General features: G+C 36.0%; 1 protein-coding gene across 6 annotated transcripts in view; it reads right to left on the reverse strand.

The window, feature by feature from the left end:
* Positions 1-20,408, reverse strand: part of Arb2a (ARB2 cotranscriptional regulator A) — a 419,074-nt gene that overhangs the window by 219,919 nt on the left and 178,747 nt on the right. For all 6 annotated transcript variants that reach the window (XM_075976426.1, XM_075976424.1, XM_075976423.1 and 3 more), the window contains one exon: positions 12,335-12,553. In XM_075976426.1, the coding sequence (XP_075832541.1) occupies positions 12,335-12,553 (219 nt within the window). The remainder of the gene's footprint in view (positions 1-12,334; positions 12,554-20,408) is intronic.

Raw genomic sequence — 20,408 nt, forward strand, 5'->3', positions numbered from 1 at the left:
CTACATTGTATCGACTGTTAAGATAGCATCAAAGAAAACATAGTTATCTGAATAAGCTATCAAAACAGTCCTTCCTATGCAGTAGTGTCATCCATAACTTGTAACCAATAGCTCTCTAATGGAATGTAACACATGTTCACCATGAAGGATACCATGCCTGGTACTGGAAACCTAAATAATACTAAGTGCTAATGAAATCATAGTTATTGGAGGGGAATCTACCGCCACTAATTTACTAGGTGAGTACAGTTCCCAATAACAATACATACACATTTGTCCTTACAGTCATAGAAAAGTGTAGGCTTCACTCCTCATCAAGGGAAGTTCTCTTTGCAACAGATGGAGACCACTACAGAAAATCATAACAAATCAAAATGCAGAGTTGTACAGCCTGCACCCAAAGGATACATCTACAAAGCAGCTCATGAACCTAATCCTGAGAAACATTGTGAAGGAGTGTGTAGTACAGGTTACTTTGTGAAGAAATCCCAAGGCTTTTCAATAAACAAACAAACAAAACAGCCTAAAAACAGAACTGCCACAGGACCCACCTGTCCTCTCCTGGGAAGACACCCAAAGAACTTTATATTCTATTGCAGATATACTTGGGCATCTATGTTCCCTTCTGCTCTATCAACAATAGCTAGAAACAACCTAGATATACTTTATAATGAATATACAAAAAATGTGGTGCATATACCCAATGGAATATTACTCAGCTGTGAAAATATGAAATCATGAAAATTATAGATAGATAAATGACGTGGAAGAAACTAAACTGTGAAGCAATTCAGGCATAGAATTCTCACATGTAGGGTCCAACTTCACATTTTTTGTTTTATGTGTTAACTTGGAGCACAAATTGAAGCAAGGAAACTACAAAGGGGCTTTTGGAAGACTAGCAGATTCCAAAGAAGAATAATAGACTGGAGGTGAAAAGAGAGTAGAGGGGTAGAATAAATAGTGGGTGTGGAAAATCTAAAGTTGGGAGGAACAAATAAGTATGGAGATATTAGGAGGTGAACGGGGATCCTCAAAATAAAACCATATGGAAACCTACTATCTCACAACACAATGAAACATTTTAACTGGAAGGATGGAAGAACCTTGTGATATGGAAGAAGACAGGTGAATACTGGGTATCAAAGAATTAAATAAGGGTGGGGTAGGGAAATAGGGAGAGGAAGGGTTAGTAGATGGATTAGCTAAAACCAAGTATAATGGAAGCTAATTTCAAAATATAACTGAAATAAATAAAAAGAACTGGAACATAAAAACCATGAATGGATGATGCCACTCCTCAAAGACATGGGTTTTAAAATGAAAACTGCAGTACCAGCGTGGCATACCTTCCCATGATGATTGGTCAGAGAAGTATCAGAGGTCTCATAAAAAGAAAAAAGAAAAGAAAAAAACAACACAGGTTATTGCCAATGCATTTGGTTCCCCACAGCAACTACATGGTAAGACTCTACTGTTAAGGACAACACATAGGCTATAGGACAGAGAAATCAATTGTAAACAAATACTCTCTAATAGTATTGTACTAACGGTTATGCTATCAAATTGCCTCATAAATATGGATGCCTATGCCCATAGACATGGACTGATCTCAACTATGGTCAGAGGAATTTCTTCTGAGAGGGCAGCAGTAGAGGCAGAGACTCATAGCTGGTCAAAGTGTTGAGAATGAGAGACTATCACCCAGCCCTAAACAGGTCCCCATTATCAACAGACCTGGAAGAAAAATGTGAGAACTGGGATGAGGGACTGCTGTGAAACAAGACAGGCATGGAGCTCACGGCAGCCATGGTGACCTGGAGCAGACCCACACACAATCAAGCCATCCAAGTCCAGCACAGACTGAGTAAGGTACTTTCCCGCCTTCACACTTCACTTAGGAGCTACTGGCACATGCCAGCTGCTGGGGGATGGAGAGTTAGTCAATTATGGATTAGTGCATGTTCCCAAAAAACAGAAGCAAATACCATGAAGTTGGGAAGGGAACAGGGAGTATTGCAGGGGAGATTCGTCATGGATAGCATGGCATCATATGATATTTCATGGTAAGGTATATAATCCTCAAGAATATAAGTTTAGGCATGTTTATGAGAATACACAAAACATTTAAAATTATTTCTTTCAAAATCATAATTATATCATTTATTACTTCCTTTTCTTTACTCCAAACCCTCCAATGTATCCTCACTTACTCGCCTTCAAACTCATGACCTCTTTTCTCATTAACTGTTGTTATATATACATAAGTTGGTTATCTAAGATCAAATGGTCATCCCTGAAAACATAAATACAAGTAACATTATACAGCTCGAACATCTGTGTGTGTGTGTGTGTAGATGTACATGCATGCACACATATATAAATAATTTTATACTGATTATTAGAGCTACCAGTTAAAACATCTCTTATTTATCCAGCTATCTTCCTAAAGGTCTTGGGGTTAAAGAATGCTAAATATACAGCACTCATTTCTAAGCATGCTAAATCCAATGTGAACAGCAGCAGTCGTTGGTGGTCCAAGAAATAAAACAGTGTGTCCATAGTTGGGGGGGGGGAATATGTTTTTTAATGAATATGTACATATTTAGCTATTTGACTCAGTTCTCAACCCAACACATTAAAAAACAGATGCTTTAAAAAATGATCTGTTGGCAAGATGCTTGTTAAATTTTATCAGCTAAAATATTAAAATTCATAATGAATTAATTAACACATCATATAAAAATAAAATGTTTTTGTTTCATCGTTTCACGAATTACTATAACCAGTGGTGGTTAAAACTGGGAATTTTGTATGTCTTGATATGTGTTGCTCAGAAAGAAACTAAATTTATAGAATTACCACTAAATTGATGACATTTTCTGTCTTCACTCTTGAATTGAGTTGGCAGATGTTTTTAAGAACAAAAAAAATATCCATCTTATTACAAACATATTAAGCAGGTTTTCCTGCCAAGCATGTCTGACAATGTTTATTGCCTAGACCAAATCAATCCCCTTAAGAAGCCATAATATATTATAGCAAGTATATTAGTTCATAGCTAAGGGAAGTTTCTACATGAAAGAGTTAGTCCTTTGATCTCTTATGCCCTGCTCCTCTTGCATCAGAAAGGTACAACAATCCACTGTGTAGTCACACCTACTTACAGACAGTCAGCAAGTAAAACAGGCTGGACTAAGCCTACAGTTTTAGGCACACATGCTATTTTAAGTTTGTATATATATATGTATATATATATATATATATATATTACATACCTGCAGAAATTTGAAAAGAGATTGGCTATTTATTAGAAGCCAGAGAAGAAGAAAATGCAAATACTTGAATATACAGGCTGGTCACTATTCAAAAATATTTGGCTTTTATGGAACTTCAGATCGTGAGTCTGTACAAAAAGTTCAAAAATCAGAAAAACTTCAAAATCTGGAGTACTTCTGTTCCCAAGCATTTGAATAAGAAAGACTCTATCTTTATGGGGAAAAATAAGGTGGTTCCAAGGATTAAATAATAGTTGTTTCTAATTTATACAAACCTAACTTTATTGCTAAAATCCTTCATTGAAATGGATACAGTGACAAGAGTAAAGAAGACAGGAGACATTTGTCAGCCCTCACTACACTGCCAACACAGTCAATTCAGAGAGTTTCAACTTTTACAGTGTTGGCTGTTTCTTAACAATTTCAAACAATTCAAGTGAAAAAGAGCAAGAGAGAGAAATTAAAATAAAGGCTTTAAAAATCAGTCAGAAAACTATACGACAGCAAAGATCCTAAGTGCTAAAAAAGAAGAATTTTAGATAGATGTCAACAAGTGCTCAATCTACACAACTTAGTATCTTCAATGTGCAGGGCCAGGTTCTGCCAAGAGTCCTAGTCTATAAATGCCTCTTCACATTTCGACTTTTTCTTCGAAGGCTATGTAACTTTCTCCTTTCTATCCAAATTTAGCATTTTTTTAAAAAAAAACTTTGCATGCTGTCTACACCATCTTTATTTGCCCTGAGTACAGACCACTCCTTCATCTGACCTTAGAAAAGAGATATCCAAATAGTCACAACACAATGTTAGATGGTCAGCATCTAGTCTGCCTTTGTCTGTATTCTACCTTTATTGTGTAAGTTCTATAAACAGATTGTTTTTGTTTTTGTTTTTTTTTTTGAAAGGAGTGATTTCAAGACAGGGTTTCTCTGTGTGACAGTTCTGACTGTCCTGGAACTAGCTCTTGTAGACCAGGCTGGCCTCGAACTCACAGAGATCCACCTGCCTCTGAATCCCAAGTACTGGGATTAAAAGAGTACGCAACACCACCTGGCCTAAAGCAAAGTAGGGTTTTTTTTTTTTTTTGAGACAGGGTTTCTCTGTGTTGTCCTGGCTGTCTTGGATCTCACTATGTAGATCAGGCTGGCCTCGAACTCACAGAGATTCTGCCTCTGTCTCCCAAGTGCTGGGATTAAAGGCATGTGCCGCCACTGCCTGGTTAACAACTTAATTATTTTACACAAACTTCACTTCTATCTTGAAGGCATGTTTATCTAATTCTATCTACACCACAATCTAGTCTTCTTGGTTTGCTCTTTCTTCAGGGATCAACCTCTAGTAAGCAGGGCAAGTATTTCTCTTACTGTTTAGTGCTTCAGAGTTTAGTGTTTTTCTGAATCTCCTGTAATTTATTTTGTATTGAAAAAAGTGACTTTATCTGCTTACTAATAAAGACTGAAAATGGAAAAAGGTGCAATGTATACTCAGAGAGTTAGAGGATCATAGGGAGACCTATGTAGAGAAATAAAATGTAAACTTATATTAGTAACAGAAGTATGAGACAAAAAGTGCAAGAGCAGATGATAAATTGGGAAAAGGTTACCCACTTGTAATTATTTTTAGAGGTTTGGGTGAGCATGACTTATTGCTATAGTATCAGAGGCAATATTTCATCTGAGTAGAATCCAGATGAAGGGGAAGGAAAGGAAACAAAGTACCAAGTGTACACACAGTGGAGCAAATGTGTAAAGCAAACACCATTAGAGTAAATGTGAGCAGATGTGTGAAATAGAAATAACTGTAGCTAAGGATGAAATATTTTCACTTCCACCCATAATTTTAGCACTGACAATATGGTTTAAAAAGGAAATACATTCAATTAAAAATGTATAAATCCATCAACAATAAATCTTATACAAATTATATAAATTAATGAAATATTACTTACTTTTTAGAATCCTACCTTGACTGCTAAACTGGGTAGGAAACTAGTAAGATAGTTTTCATTTGTTTGTTTTAGTTAAAATGCAACCACAGAGAAAAGCCAAGCCATCTATCTTAATAGTGCAGGATTTATTTAAAGCTCCACCATCATATTCAAATCCATTGAGAAAACTCTATTCTACAAATGCATGTTATATATTTTGGCCCCCATAGAGTTTATACTATCCTGATAACAATCTCCTTATCAATAAATCTGAATCAATATTGACTATCCTATTAGGCAAGAACATATTTCCTCTGTTCTTTAGAGGTGGTCAGAACTTTTTATTAAGGCCAGTGAGGAGGCTCAGTGGTAAAGGAGCTTGCTGCCATGCCTGAAGACACAAGCTTAATCCCCAAGACCCATTTGGTAGAAGAGAACTTCTCTCCAAAGCTGTCCTCTGACCTCTACATTCAGGATAGGGCATGGGTGGTCTCACATTCATACACATATACACACATGGGTCTTCACACATGTGCATGCACACGCGCGTGCACACACACATACACACACAGAGTAAAGAAATTGCTCAACAGTTAAGAACACTTGCTGTTGATGAAGAGGATTTAGGTTCATTTCCCAGCACCTAATGGTAGCTCACAACCATTTGTAACTCTAGGTCCAGAAGCTCCGTGCCCTCTTCTATCTGGGGCACTACACGTACATGGCACATATACACACATGTAGGCAAAACATCTATACACATAAAATTTAAAAATAAATCTAACCCAGTGCGATTGTCCTTGGCTTCTCAGCAACCCTCATTGTCTGCCATGTTCAGAGAGTCCGGTTTTATCGCATGCTTTTTCAGTCCCAGTCCAGCTGGCCTTGGTGATCTCCTAATATCCTAATAGATCAGCCCCACCGTCTCAGTGGGTGGGTGCACCCCTCACGGTCCTGACTTCGTTGCTCATGTTCTCCCTCCTGCTCCTCATATGGACCTTGGGAGCTCAGTCCAGTGCTCCTGTGTGGGTCTCTGTCTCTAGCTCCATCCATCGCCAGATGAAGGTTCTATGGTGATATGCAAGATATTCATTAGTATGGCTATAGGATCGGGCCATTTCACTGGGTTGTTTTTCTTTTTTTTTATTTCTTTCTTTCTTTGTTTATTTATTAAAGATTTTTGTCTCTTCCCCGCCACCGCCTCCCATTTCCTTCCCCCTCCCCCAATCAAGTACCCCTCCCTTGTCTGCCAAAAGAGCAACCAGGGTTCCCTGCCCTGTGGGAAGCCCAAGGACGACCCACCTCCATCCAGGTCTAGTAAGGTGAGCATCCAAACTGCCTAGGCTCCCACAAAGCCAGTACGTGCAGTAGGATAAAAAACCCATTGCCATTGTTCATGAGTTCTCACTAGTCCTCATTGTCAGCTATGTTCAGCGAGTCCAGTTTTATCCCAGGCTTTTTCAGACCCAGGCCAGCTGGCCTTGGTGAGTTCCCAATAGAACATCCCCATTGTCTCAGTGTGTGGGTGCACCCCTCGTGGTCCTAAGTTCCTTGCTCGTGCTCTCTCTCCTTCTGCTCCTGATTTGGACCTTGAAATTTCTGTCCTGTGCTCCAATGTGGGTCTCTGTCTCTGTCTCCTTTCATCGCCTGATGAAGGCTAATATTCAGGAGGATGCCTATATGTTTTTCTTTGGGTTCTCCTAAAGACTCTTAAGGTCATGCTCAACTTCCTTAGCGATCAGAGAAATGCAAATCAAGACAACTTTAAGATACCATCTTACACCTGTCAGAATGGCTAAAATAAAAAACACCAATGATAGCCTTTGCTGGAGAGGTTATGGAGAAAGGGGTACACTCATCCATTGCTGGTGGGAATGCAATCTTGTGCAACCACTTTGGAAAGCAGTGTGGCGGTTTCTCAGGAAATTTGGGATCAACTTACCCCTGGACCCAGCAATACCACTCTTGGGAATATACCCAAGAGAGGCCCTATCATACAACAAAATATATGCTCAACTATGTTCACAGCAGCATTGTTTGTAATAGCCAGAACCTGGAAACAACCTAGATGCCCTTCAATGGAAGAATGGATGAAGAAAGTATGGAATATATACATGTTAGAGTACTACTCAGCAGTAAAAAACAAGGACTTCTTGAATTTTGCATGCAAATGGATGGAAATAGAAAATACTATCCTGAGTGAGATAAGCCAGACCCAAAAAGAGGAACATGGGATATACTCACTCATATTTGGTTTCTAGCCATAAATAAAGGACATTTCACTGGGTTTTGATCCTACTGCATGTACTGGCTTTATGGGAGCCTAGCCTGTTTTGATGTTCACCTTCCTAGACCTGGATGGAGGGGGGAGGACCTTGGACTTCCCACAGGGCAGGGAACCCTGACTGCTCTTTGGACTGGAGAAGGAGGGGGAGGGGAGGGAGGGGGGAGGAGGCGGAAATTTTTAATAAAAAAATAAAGAAAAAAAAGATATGTGATCACCAAAAAAATAAATAAATAAATCTAACATATTTGGTTTCTAGCCATAAATAAAAGACAATGAGTTTATAATGCATATTCCTAGAGAAGCTAAGTAAGAAGGTGAACCCAAAGACAAACACATAGTCATCCTCATGAATATTAACCTTCATCAGGTGATGAAAGGAGACAGAGACAGAGGAGCACGGGACGGGGATCTCGCGGTCCAAGTCAGAAGCGGAGGGAGACGGAGCAGGAGCAAGGAACTCAGGACCGCGAGGGGTGCACCCACACACTGAGACAATGGGGATGTTCTATCGGGAACTCACCAAGGCCAGCTGGCATGGGTCTGAAAAAGCACGGGATAAATCCGGACTAGCTGAACATAGAGGACAATGAGGAATACTGAGAACTCAGGAACAATCGCAGTGGGTTTTTGATCCTACTGCACGTACTGGCTTTGGGGGAGCCTAGGCAGTTTGGATGCTCACCTTTGGAGACCTGGATAGAGGTGGGCGGTCCTTGGGCATCCCACAGGTCAGGGAACCCTGATTGCTCTTTGAGCAGATGAGGGAGGGTGACTTGATGGGGGAGGGGGAGGGAAATGGGAGGCGGTTGAGGGGAGGAGGCAGAAATCCTTAATAAATAAATAAATAAATAAATAAATAAATAAATAAATAAATAAATAAAATATATTTATCACCAACAGATGAAACTATACCATAACATGTTCCTACCAAATATTTTTAATTTTCTTATTTCAGCTCCATAATTTGTTTTCTCTAGGAAGGACAATGTGGTAAAAATGTATGGGGACAAAAGTCTATGCTAATTACATGATTTGAACACACATTTCTATCAGTTCCTAGCTGTATGACTCTAGCCTGCGCATCAGTTCACTTAAAAGATGGCAACCAATTTCTGACTAGATTTAAGAGCTGCTTGATAGAGTGAAACCCATAACTGGCACCATTATTGATTTCAGAATCTATGATCGGACAGATAATAGGTCCTGTACAGAACTTTTGTTAGTCCAACCCAGGTCAAATCCCACCACATTACTGGGATTTGGATATGAAATCTCACCCCTGTCTATGGCACTACTGGCAAACATTAGCAGCTAGAAAAGGAGACACAGTATTGTATACTCCCTGGTAAGTCAACCACATTCTACGGGAAAATTTATGCAGCATGAATTAGTACTAATGGGTTACTTTTAAAAGATACACAAAGTAGGGTGGGCAGCTGTAGGAAGAGTCTGGGGATGGGGAATATATCAAAACATATTATATGAACCTTTCAAAAGATGAGAAAGTCTAAACATGAATGAGTAAGAAGAATATAAAAAGTTAATTTCTCCTTTATTTATTTGTTATTACCATGATGTGGTAATACCTGGAGACATATAAAAAGGAAAAAAAAATTATTTTTTTAAAAAAATATTTATTTATTTATTATGTATACAATATTCTTTCTGTGTGTGTATGCCTGAAGGCCAGAAGAGGGCACCAGACCTCATTACAAATGGTTGTGAGCCACCATGTGGTTGCTGGGAATTGAACTCAGGACCTTTGGAAGAGCAGGCGATGCTCTTAACCTCTGAGCCATCTCTCCAGCCCCAGGAAAAAAATTTCTTGAGTGAATCAATATTACCTAAGAATGAATGCACTATACATTAGACAAGACATTCTTTTTCCGATTTTGAAGAAAGCCTTATCTTTCAGAAGCATATTAAAGGGTTCCCACATATACATGGTATTATGCACAATCCAAGGTGATTTAAGAGAAATAGGGTTAAGAAAATATGTTGTTAACTCAAAAAGTCACATATAAGCCTGTATGATTCAGAGGAGTGTTTTTATTTTTATTTTTTTAGTTTCCATGGCATATTTAATTCAACCCAGTAAACCCAAATCATGTAATTTAGATGTTTAATAAATATTGTCATGAGTGAAATATTTTACAGGTTGTTTTTATGCTGAGCAGTTATGTAGCATCACATAGAGCTTGGAAAGCTCATAACTTGGTATTGTTTGACCTTTAGGGTTCTTTATATTAACAATTTAGACTCAAGATTGTAAAAGTTGCTGTTTCAGTGTCTGCTTTCTCCTTATACTAGGTTTTTTTTTAATTTTTACTTAAAAATTTCCACCTCCTCCTCCCATTCCCCTCCCACTCCCTCTCCAGTCCAAAGAGCAGTCAGGGTTCCCCGCCCTGTGGGAAGTCCAAGGTCCTCCCCTCGCCATCCAGGTCCAGGAAGGTGAGCATCCCACAAAGACTAGGCTCCCATAAACCCAGTAAATGCAGTAGGATCAAAACCCAGTGTCATTGTCCTTGGCTTCTCAGTCAGCCCTCCTTGTCCACTACATTCAGAGAGTCCGGTTTGATCACATGCTCCATCAGTCCCAGTCCAGCTTGCTTTGGTGAGCTCCCATTAGATCAGCCCAACCGTCTCAGTAGGTGGGCGTACCACTCGAGGTCCTGACTTCCTTGCTCATGGAAGTATATATCTTAATTAAGAGAGACATTTTAGGGTTGGCAAGAGACTTGACTCTAGAGGTGTACCCAGGTGTCCATGGAGATGTCCCCAGCTAGATCGTTGGGCAGCTGAGGAGAGGAAGCCTGAAATGGTCCTATCCTGTAGCCATACTGATGAATATCTTGCATATCACGATGGCGATGGATGGAGATAGAGACTGAGACCCACACTGGAGCACTGGACTGAGCTCCCAAGGTCCAAATGAGGAAGAGTGTTTTTTATAAGGAAAGCTCATTTGGGGAAAATGGCAACAGCAACAATAAAAAAGGCCAATTCTACTCTCTTCCTTCATAAATAAATAAAAAAGATGGAAAAATAGCTACAGTATAAAAATTGGAAAAGAATTAAGTGAAAAGTTAAGAACAGAACAAAAGAAATCAAATCCTAGTAGTCAAAAGAGTATATTCAGAGATGCAGACATGAAGAAAGTAAAGAAAACAGATACATATAAAGACAGAGAGAAAACCCAAGCAATGCTGGTGAGACAGAATGGAAGGCAAATGAGAAGCCACTCTTCAAGTGAGTGTTTGAGACACTTAATCTGTACAAATGACAGCAAACAATGGAGAAATAAGCATCTCAGCATTGCCAAGTCACGGTGTTGCTTCCATTTCACACACACACATGAAGACTACAAGTATTTAAAAAGTCTCTTCAAAGTCATTTTTGGAATCTGGATACGAGAGGTACTTTATCATAAATGGTAGTTAGACATGGGATGATATGGCAATATTTAAGAACAGATAGACATAAAAGCCAGTATGAAAACTTTGGTGTAGTTGTGCAAAGGTATCTATAGCAAGAAAAACAGAATACTTAAGAGACTATAAATTTAGTAATTATTAAACAGTGGGATGATTCACAAAAAGTGAAATATTATAGTCTGCTTAACTAATTTGACTCATGATATTAAATATTCTGTGTATTCCTGGTCAGGCCACCGTTTTCAAGATTTTGAAAATATACTGACTGCCATTGAAGTTCATTTTCTAAAACCAGAAAGATAGTGTCATATCATAAAAAAGATTAAGAAATAAAACCAGTAATCAATGTGTTTTCCCTCAGAGATGGTATGAAATATCTAACTAGTAATCTTTAAGGATAAATGTAAACATGGGCCAAATTGAATATTCCAAAATGTCACTACTACATTACAGGATAGAGTCAGGTCTGGTACTCACACTGTAATCCAGCAGGGAAAAATGAGAATTTCACATAAGTTTAAGAGAAATCTGGACTACATAGCCAATCTGGGCTACACAGTGAATCTTATTTTTTTCTCAACCCTCTCTATAAACATAAAATATTAAATTTTAAGGATGCTGATTGTTCAACTTTAAAGAACATATCACCTTACCATCTTCCTTCTTCCAGCAGCATTTTATTAAATGTTTTACTGTTAAATTCTAGCCAACAAAACACACATTTTGAAAACGGCACACATTGGTGTCTTCAAAGAATATGACAAAGTTCAAAAATGTTTGTGTGTGTCAGTACAGAACTCTGTGTCCTAGGGCGGCACTGCTTGTAGGGATCCCATGATTCTGTGCAAAGGTTCACTGGAAATGACAAGCGCATAAAAATCCTCTCATTGCACTGCCTCTGAATGGTTTGAGCTTTTATATTTATTGACACATTAACTACTTCACCCTGAAATGACTTAGACACTGTGGATGAATAATTGTTCATAAACATCTGGTGAAACTTGCCACCACAGATGAAGACAATCTTACATCTTGCATCTTGTCTTAGAATTACTGCGCTATATTCATCAGGCCTTGAAGTAGTAACATGCATTAAAAAGTTTTCTTCCTTTTGGCTGTATCATATTAAAATTTTATAAATGGTTACTTGAAATACTAATGACACAAAAGACAACAGGATCTACATTAGAGATTCTATAAAATGTTGCAAGCAAATAAGAGTGAAAGGTTTTATAACTTTAATTAAAAAGAAAGAAAAATCCCATCCAAATAGACATATAATCATGGAAAATAAATGTTTTCTAAAAAGTAAAGAATCAATAGCTTTTAGGACAATATAATAATTGATATGAGATGAAATAATAAGAAAAGCAAAGAAGCAGTGCAGGGAAGTAGTGCACTTTCTCACCCTGATGAACAGCTGCATCATTTGTTTTTCTTTTTGGGGGTTACGGTACTTCTCATAGAAATCACGGCGCTTCTTTGTTTCTTTAGAGACTTTATCTTTCCTTTCCCGCTTCTCTGCTGGCTCCTCTGTGCCATCAGAAGTTGAATGTTTGTGCGCTTTTGGCTTTTCCACTTCAATATAGTTTTCATTTGGGTTCAGGACTATGACTCCATACCCTTCCTGAAATGAAAAAAAAAGTGGTAAAATTTGAAATCAGAATGCATGTCAATCAATGAAAAAGTTCCTAACATTCTAGGCAAGGTAATTTAATGCAGTTTGAAATTGCTAAAATATTCTTTTAGCAAAGATTAGGCTAAATTTTTAAATAAAGTCAAAACTATTTGCCTTTATTACATGCATAAATAAGCATAGATTATCTGTAAGAATAAAAATACATGGACATGGTTGATACAGAAAACAATGAAGAATTTTAAATGAAAAAATACAATCTATTCCTAATATGATCAAGATAAATTATAACACAGGAATAGATTCAAAGCACAAATGTGTGTTTTGAAAAAAGTGTATCACCTGTGCACCTTGGATCTTACTCTCTTTTAATATAGAAAGACCGAGAAAATCACCGAGCAAAATAAACCAATGGGATGACGTGTGGAAAGACCTGTTTAATCTGGAAACTTGCTTCATGGTCCAGGCCACACGAACAGGCTATCTTGTTTAAGAATGAGTGCCCTAAGACTGTAAGTTACAAAGTTTAAAATCTAGGTATAATGGCTTTAGATTTTAAACATGTATGTTCCTGACTTACTTCTACAAGGCAAACATTTCTGATAGATCAGCTATTCAGACTGAACTGATGAATTAATCTAAACATTAGAAACACAACAACTACTACCAAGTTTGAAGAATGGAAAAATTGAAGTAATTTATGTATTTTCTATTCAATACTGAATTATAAATGTCCTAATTATAATCTTGTAAAAATCTTTTAAGTTCATACCTAGAAATGTAATATATTAAGACAAAAAATATAAAGACCACAGAAAACGACATTTGTAAAGTCTGCACCCATAATAAAAACAAATACAGTGTTTCAAAATAAAAATATGGAATTTTCTACATAAAGCTCATATTTCAACTCTTTTAAATAACAAACATTATTTTTAAAAAAATCAATCTTGACATAGCCCTAAGTTCTTACTTTTAGGTCTACTCCACTGTGGTTGTGATTTTTTTGTTTTTGTTTTGACCCATGAACTAGTTGTAAATGTCATTGGAATCATTTCCCCTTTTACTGTTGACTAAAACCACTGATGTCCTGATTTGGGGGGTAGGGCTATTAATTAAGATATAATCTTTTTATACATGTGGAAACTAATAATAAATGCCAACATAATGAGCAAAATGGCACAAACTCAACAGATTCTGCAATCAAACTTGTGCATAAATGCCTCATTATGAATCACTGGAAGAGTAGTGTAAAAATTCCAACCTTTGACTTCAGAGTAAGACAGATGTTGCACACTTTCCTTTTTAAGTTTGTTAGCTTTTGAGTCAAAGTTTTACCAACAAAAGACATTTTATTTGGGCCTGCTTTATTCTAATCTGTATAGCTATTCAAAAGTCTTGTAAGTCATTGTGATCTCTGTCAGGTAGACAGATTGTCACTTGGTGATTTTCGACAGTTGGACACACTTGACTAATTATTAAAATAACATTTGAAGGAAGTTCTTAGCCCTCTTCCTTGTGCCTTTTACAACTGTTCACGCCCGTCTCAAATTTTACCTACACCTTCTCCTCCCACCAAAGTAAATTAAAGAGCACTGTTACACTCTGCTAAGCATGATGAAATGCAGACATTCAGTACACTGTCTTTGGTGTAAGGAACATGGCCAAAAAAAGTCAGTACAGGCCAAAAGGAAAACTGCCTTCCCACTAGATCTGTACTGTGAATAAGTGCTCGTCTGTCATAGTTCTTCCCTACCTTCTCTGACAACTGCGTGCATGCACATGCTCACGCACACACACACACAGAGCTTTTCGTACTTGTACATAAGCTAAATAGTCCAAATAGAATCTTAAATTGCATAAAAGCTGTAAATAATTGTTTAGCTCAGTATAATGATGATAGGAATATTCAAACCCCGGGCAACAAAGTGACACTTTAATTATTGATTATATTAGATGATGCTTATATAATAATTAATATAATAATATAACAAGGATTTGCAATGAGAACAACTCTGAGCAAAACTAATGATAAAACTGATATGTAGCTTTATTACCCAAATATTATTTCCATAACATCAGACCCTTCTGGGCATTTTGACCTCATTTTTGGAAGTCAGACTTAAAAAAAAGAAGAAAAAAAACCTTGAGCCTCATTAATTTGAAATGGATCCTGAAATGTGAGATGTCCCATCTAAATAAGTTTTAAAAATGTACATACATAATCATCAAAGAAGTAGTAGTTGCCTAAGTTATTGATTATGTAACTGAGAATCATTTATTCAATTTTCCAAACGCACAACGTCCATTTTTCACTGAGGCATCAACAGAAGAAAATGATACCATTTATAAATCACCACAATGCAAATCAATTAAAGAATTTAAACACTTAATGTCAACAATAAATTTTGAAATAGTTAAATTATTGTTTTTAACTGCCCAAACCATTTAAAGAATATTGTATCCTTTAGATATTTTAAATTGTCATTTTATTTAAAATAATAATGATCACAAATAATCAGGGATATTTTCTGCAAAAATAAGACCTGAAAATTTAATTACAATTCTGATAAAGAAAATACTAGCATTTTGAATTATTATTTCATAATAAACTGATACAATGTTCAAAAGTTCATTTTTAACAAGTTTATAAAGAGTAGAATAAAGGCCGCATAGGTATTTGCATTGATTTACTTAAATCCTAACTACAGACATACCCCAAACTTCACCTGCTCCTTACCTTTCTCTTTTACATACAATGTCAAAAATACCTTTATATTAGATTTTATTTTTACGTATTTGTATAAAGGCTTTGGTAATGTCAACACTGATAAATGGTAGCCAAGGTGCAAAGAAAGTTAGACAAAGCAGAGACAAAAATATCTACACTTAATTGTTTTAATAGAACTTAAAACCTTAATAACTAGAACATATACTGACTTAAAAAATAATTCTATTCCTAATAATTCAATAACACACAGCAAGCTAAGGAAAAAAAAAGACTGATTTAGTGTGATCTTTCTTGAATGTAAAGTTAACAAAACTACCAAATAAAATCAGACATAAAGCATATTATAAAGAACTATTTATTGCTGCCCTTAACAGGGGAATCTTTAACAAGGACCTACAATCCTGAGCGATACACTGAAGCATTCTTTTTTGTTAACTTGTTAATTTTGCTTAATTGTTCCTTAAGTACATGAAAGTCCCATAGCATGCGGAGGAAGCTGCATAAACATGCTAAATACACATGGAAAGTTCTTCTGTTACTGGGGTTTCATTTACATGTCTTCACTCATAAATTCTAAATTACAGGATCTTAATCTGAGACTCGCCAGAGTCTAGTGCTAAAACACAGCACTTTGTTAAACACGAGTAACATAAAATACAGAGTCCCAGGATCTCTTACTGTGAAGACTAAAAAGACACTTACTATTAAATAATAATTTAGCATTCCATTAACAAATAATGGCATAGGCTGAAACAGACAGGTAAAATTCAACACAAAGAACACACGGGAAACTGTGCTAGAGAAATTAAGTCAACACAGAAATTTACTTATCAAGACGATATTGACAGAAATCTAAAAATATCTGACAAAAATCTACTTTTCATGCCAAATAAAACTATAAAAACTAAAGACTTATAAAAGCTTGTGTATTAATTACCAATTATAAACAGAAGGGAAAATGGGGGCAAATTCTACAGCTTTTAAAATACCCTATGAGTGACTAAAATTTAAAAAATCACTTGAAAGTAGTCTGCTCTGCGTGTTAACTTGCCAATACTCGAAGCCACATGTGACCAGAGAGGTCAAGGGCCACACGAGAATCTTTTGACCCATGGAACTATCCATTTCGGTCTCCAGGCAAAGCTCTGTAGGAGATCATTTTACATAGATATATCAATCATATTCTTCCAGCTCAACATTCTACCTGCTTCGCTTCAAAGAAGACAGGTGTTCATCCTCAAGGCAGTGTTATCTATAACTGCCCACAGGTAAAATGCACAAACAACTGTCCACTCATCTTTTCAGAAAGAGTTTGCCGTTTCTTCTAGTCTTCACAAGAACGGTATGCATATGTCACTGCTGCAACATCTTAGGTGCGGCAGTGAGATGAGGTCATGATAACCAATCAGAAGTCACTAGTGAAGCGTTAATGTAAGCATAGCTGCTGGAGCTGCAGCTCTGCTTGGAAAATGCCCCCTTCATTATTTCAGCAATTTTCTCAAGACGTGACCTGGCACTGAAATGCCTGAAATGTCACTTGACTCCTTTTTGTGCTTCTCAAGATGTATTAAGGTATTTGCACCCTACAAATATTTTATAAAATATTCATGAGGATTATCTTTTAATAGGCAGTTTCATGAATATCATGCTGTATACATGATATAAAATAACTGTAATATCAACCAACATAGATTACCCCAGATAAGTCTCCTACTTAAGATAGATCATCAAGTCAGTGAAAGAAAACACGCCACAAAAGTTTTCAGAGGACCACCTGTTGTCTATTATTTTTACATAGCACTTACTCATAAATCATAACACAGGGTAATTAATCAAGCTGTCAAAGAGAAGGTCAAAGGTTATATAGTAGAGTCAGAAGGTCACGCATGGGCTGATAGAGGTCAGGGTCACACTGCATTCCTCATTATCAAGTTGGGATGAGAGACGGCCAAGCAAACAAAAGTGAAAGCAGATGGAGAAGTAAGAGGATAAGAGAAAAGAGAAAAATTTAGAAATAAAAGAAAAATGCAAGAAGATTGTCAATTGCCTTCAAATAGAGAATAATAAAAGAAATAAGAAATGTGCTTTAAAAAGCCAAAGAATATAAAGCAACTACAATTTTGTCAATTTACTAACTGAATATAACATTTTTCTTGTCAATTTTATTAATGCATATGTACACTCACTATCTTTCTTCTAGTTTCTATGTTCAGGATTAATTAGTGCAAACCAAGAGTTCTAAAGATGAAGTATGATTTTCAAAAAAAAAACAAGTCAAAATGAGAAGTTTTTCTTCTTCCCTTTAATATTGTTTCAAGGTCATAACAAATTCAAATAATTTTAAGCCACAGGACAGATAATTCCTTGAGCACAATACAAAGATATCCACAAACATAAATGCATCATAAAAGTCATTTTGAATAACAAAACAGTTATAAAATATTCTATTATTACAGTGCTCCGAATTAGATGCAGAACACTGTGCAAAATTAGCTGTCACCCTTTGCTCAAAATCTTTGTTAATCTCATTTTGAATGTTTGCAGCTTTATCAACACATGCATCAATGTCAACTCCTTGGTTACTGAACCGCTGTACTTGGAAGGAGATATAATTAAAATGTTTTGGCACAGAAAAGGTGAAATTGTATCTTCCCTGTTCCCTTAGGAGTCTGTAAAACATGAAGGATATATTGACAAACACACACCCTTGTCTCCAGTTCTGACATCTCAGGTCATCCAAGTGCTATTTTAAAAACTCACTCTACTCTAACCCATGATATCACCTGCTCTGTTTCTAACTTCTCCCTGTAGGCTTTAGGACACTAGGATGTTAAAACTTCATAATTATTTCTTATACTTGTCAATAACTGATCTAAGAAAGCATTCCAGAAATCCACTACCACCACGAAATAAATACAATTATCATTATTATCAAGGGCAGGAATAAGATCGAATGCTGTAGCTTTATGGGAGTTTTCTGATACTTTGCAGACAGCCATCCCCTAACACACTGAATGGAAGCAAGAATGAACTCTAGCTGGAGATCAGGCAATGACAGAGACAAGTCCCTAAAGAGATCTCAGGAACCCTACAGACACATCTTTACTAAATGACCCAAAGAAGAGTTAGATCTTCATATTTATAAGCTTTAATTTTCTGAATATTATTTATGCTGTTATATTTTAGACCAGTATTCTCCAAACTTCCTACTAAAATACATTATAATGTAGATAAACATCAGCTATCATGCATTTCTGGTAACACACAGTCTTTCAAATATTATCCTTTGACCCAGCCAAACACTGCATAAAGACATGATTAAGTTAATGATAAACCCTGCTTAAGAACGAGTGTATACAAATTACTCTATCTTAAAATATACTGTTTATTCTTCCTTCCCAATTAAGGTATCATGTTTGAGATAATTTTATTGCTTAACAATATATGTACTTTACTTGCCTACATTCCAATTGAAAAGATGAGGACTTCATAAAAAAATTTCAAGTATTCACTGAGTTAGTAATGTATTAAATACTGATTTTCTTCAACAAATATTTAATAAGCCGCTACTATTTATGATGCATTGTGTTTGGTATATGTAAGCGTACACCTATATACTACACTCAAGACTCCCTTTTCATTTAAAAATATTTCCATTTAGTAGGAAATTTCAAGCAAAAATCAAGTACAAATCTTTGGAAAGCCTGTAAGAAACTCCCTTATATTCAAGAACAAGGAGGAGGTAAGAAGGATAAACCATAATATTAAAAAGTCCTACCTAACTATACTGTAAAGGATGATTAACCCTAAATGATAAGCTATGTTAGTGATTGTTGTAATAGTAGGTAAATGCACTCCTTAACAAAGAAAATGTGATGTTTGAGATGTCTACTTATATGCATTTGCATGTTGTATAAGTAGCATCATTTCATAATATAAGAGAAACATTTCAACTTATTTATTTCCTAACATACAGGTGCAACTGAATACAGCTATGGATTTTCCTTCCCACAATAAACTATATCAAATAACCTTCTCATACTTCTTCTGTTAAATAATTTAATTACTTATGAGTTATGGTTTCTTTGTAACCTTTTAAATGACTAACTCATTAAAATGCAAAAATATGCAAAACATGATGTCACTGGGTCAAACAGCTGTGTTGGTAAAATTATGGCTGTGAATGTCCCCAAGAACATGAAAATATTAATAATTTATATTGCTCATTAGATGGCAAAAACTCTTTAAACAGATTTAGAGACAGATTAATTTTATAATCACAAAATGCTACACTTCCTCTGGTAACAGATCTTTCTACCATCTGTGACCCTTTGGTATACAAAAAAAAGCATATAATATTCATAATATGCACCTAAGAAGAAACATATTAAGAACATGAAAAATGGACGTAAGGGACTTTGTTAAAAAACCATAATTATTTGTCAACTTTAATTACAACTTAATTTTCCTTCAGCACACCAAGACTTAGTAATAGCAAGTCAACAAGTTATATTCCTGGCACATCCACGTGAGCGATAACTGCCTTACACTTGTGAAAATTTGTCAGATTTTAAGCTAAAATGTTTTATACAAACTTCTAAGTGAATTACAAAGATTTATGGAAATACATGTATAAAAAGTACTATCCTATGTAAAATTAAAATCTCTCGCAGTTTGCCTCACAGGGCTGTGGCGTTGAAAGCAGAAGCAGAGGAAAACCCTCCCCAACTATCAGTTGTTTCTAGGCATAGAAGTGCTTTCAACTTAAATACATATGGGTTAACTATTAAATCTGTGCTATTTAGGCAAGAAATTAGCTTCCAAATGATCATGGTCTTCAGTCTGTGAAGCAATTTAAACACAAAATCCATGATTTACCACTGTAAGTTATAACAATGTGTTTATCTAGGATCTGACATCAGCCTCTGAATTTTATGTGCACTTAACAACATTCATTTAGGTAATAATCAGTCACAGACAAAAAAAAAATAATGAATGCATAATCCTGACACTTGGTATTTTAAAATTTCACAATGATTAGGTGACCTTAATTTTAAAATCTCACTTTATAAATTCTTCCACTTTACAAATGTTTAGAGTGTTTGGGGGTGTATG

Source organism: Microtus pennsylvanicus, chromosome 6, assembly GCF_037038515.1.
Source record: "Microtus pennsylvanicus isolate mMicPen1 chromosome 6, mMicPen1.hap1, whole genome shotgun sequence".
Classification (NCBI taxonomy): Eukaryota; Metazoa; Chordata; class Mammalia; order Rodentia; family Cricetidae; genus Microtus; species Microtus pennsylvanicus.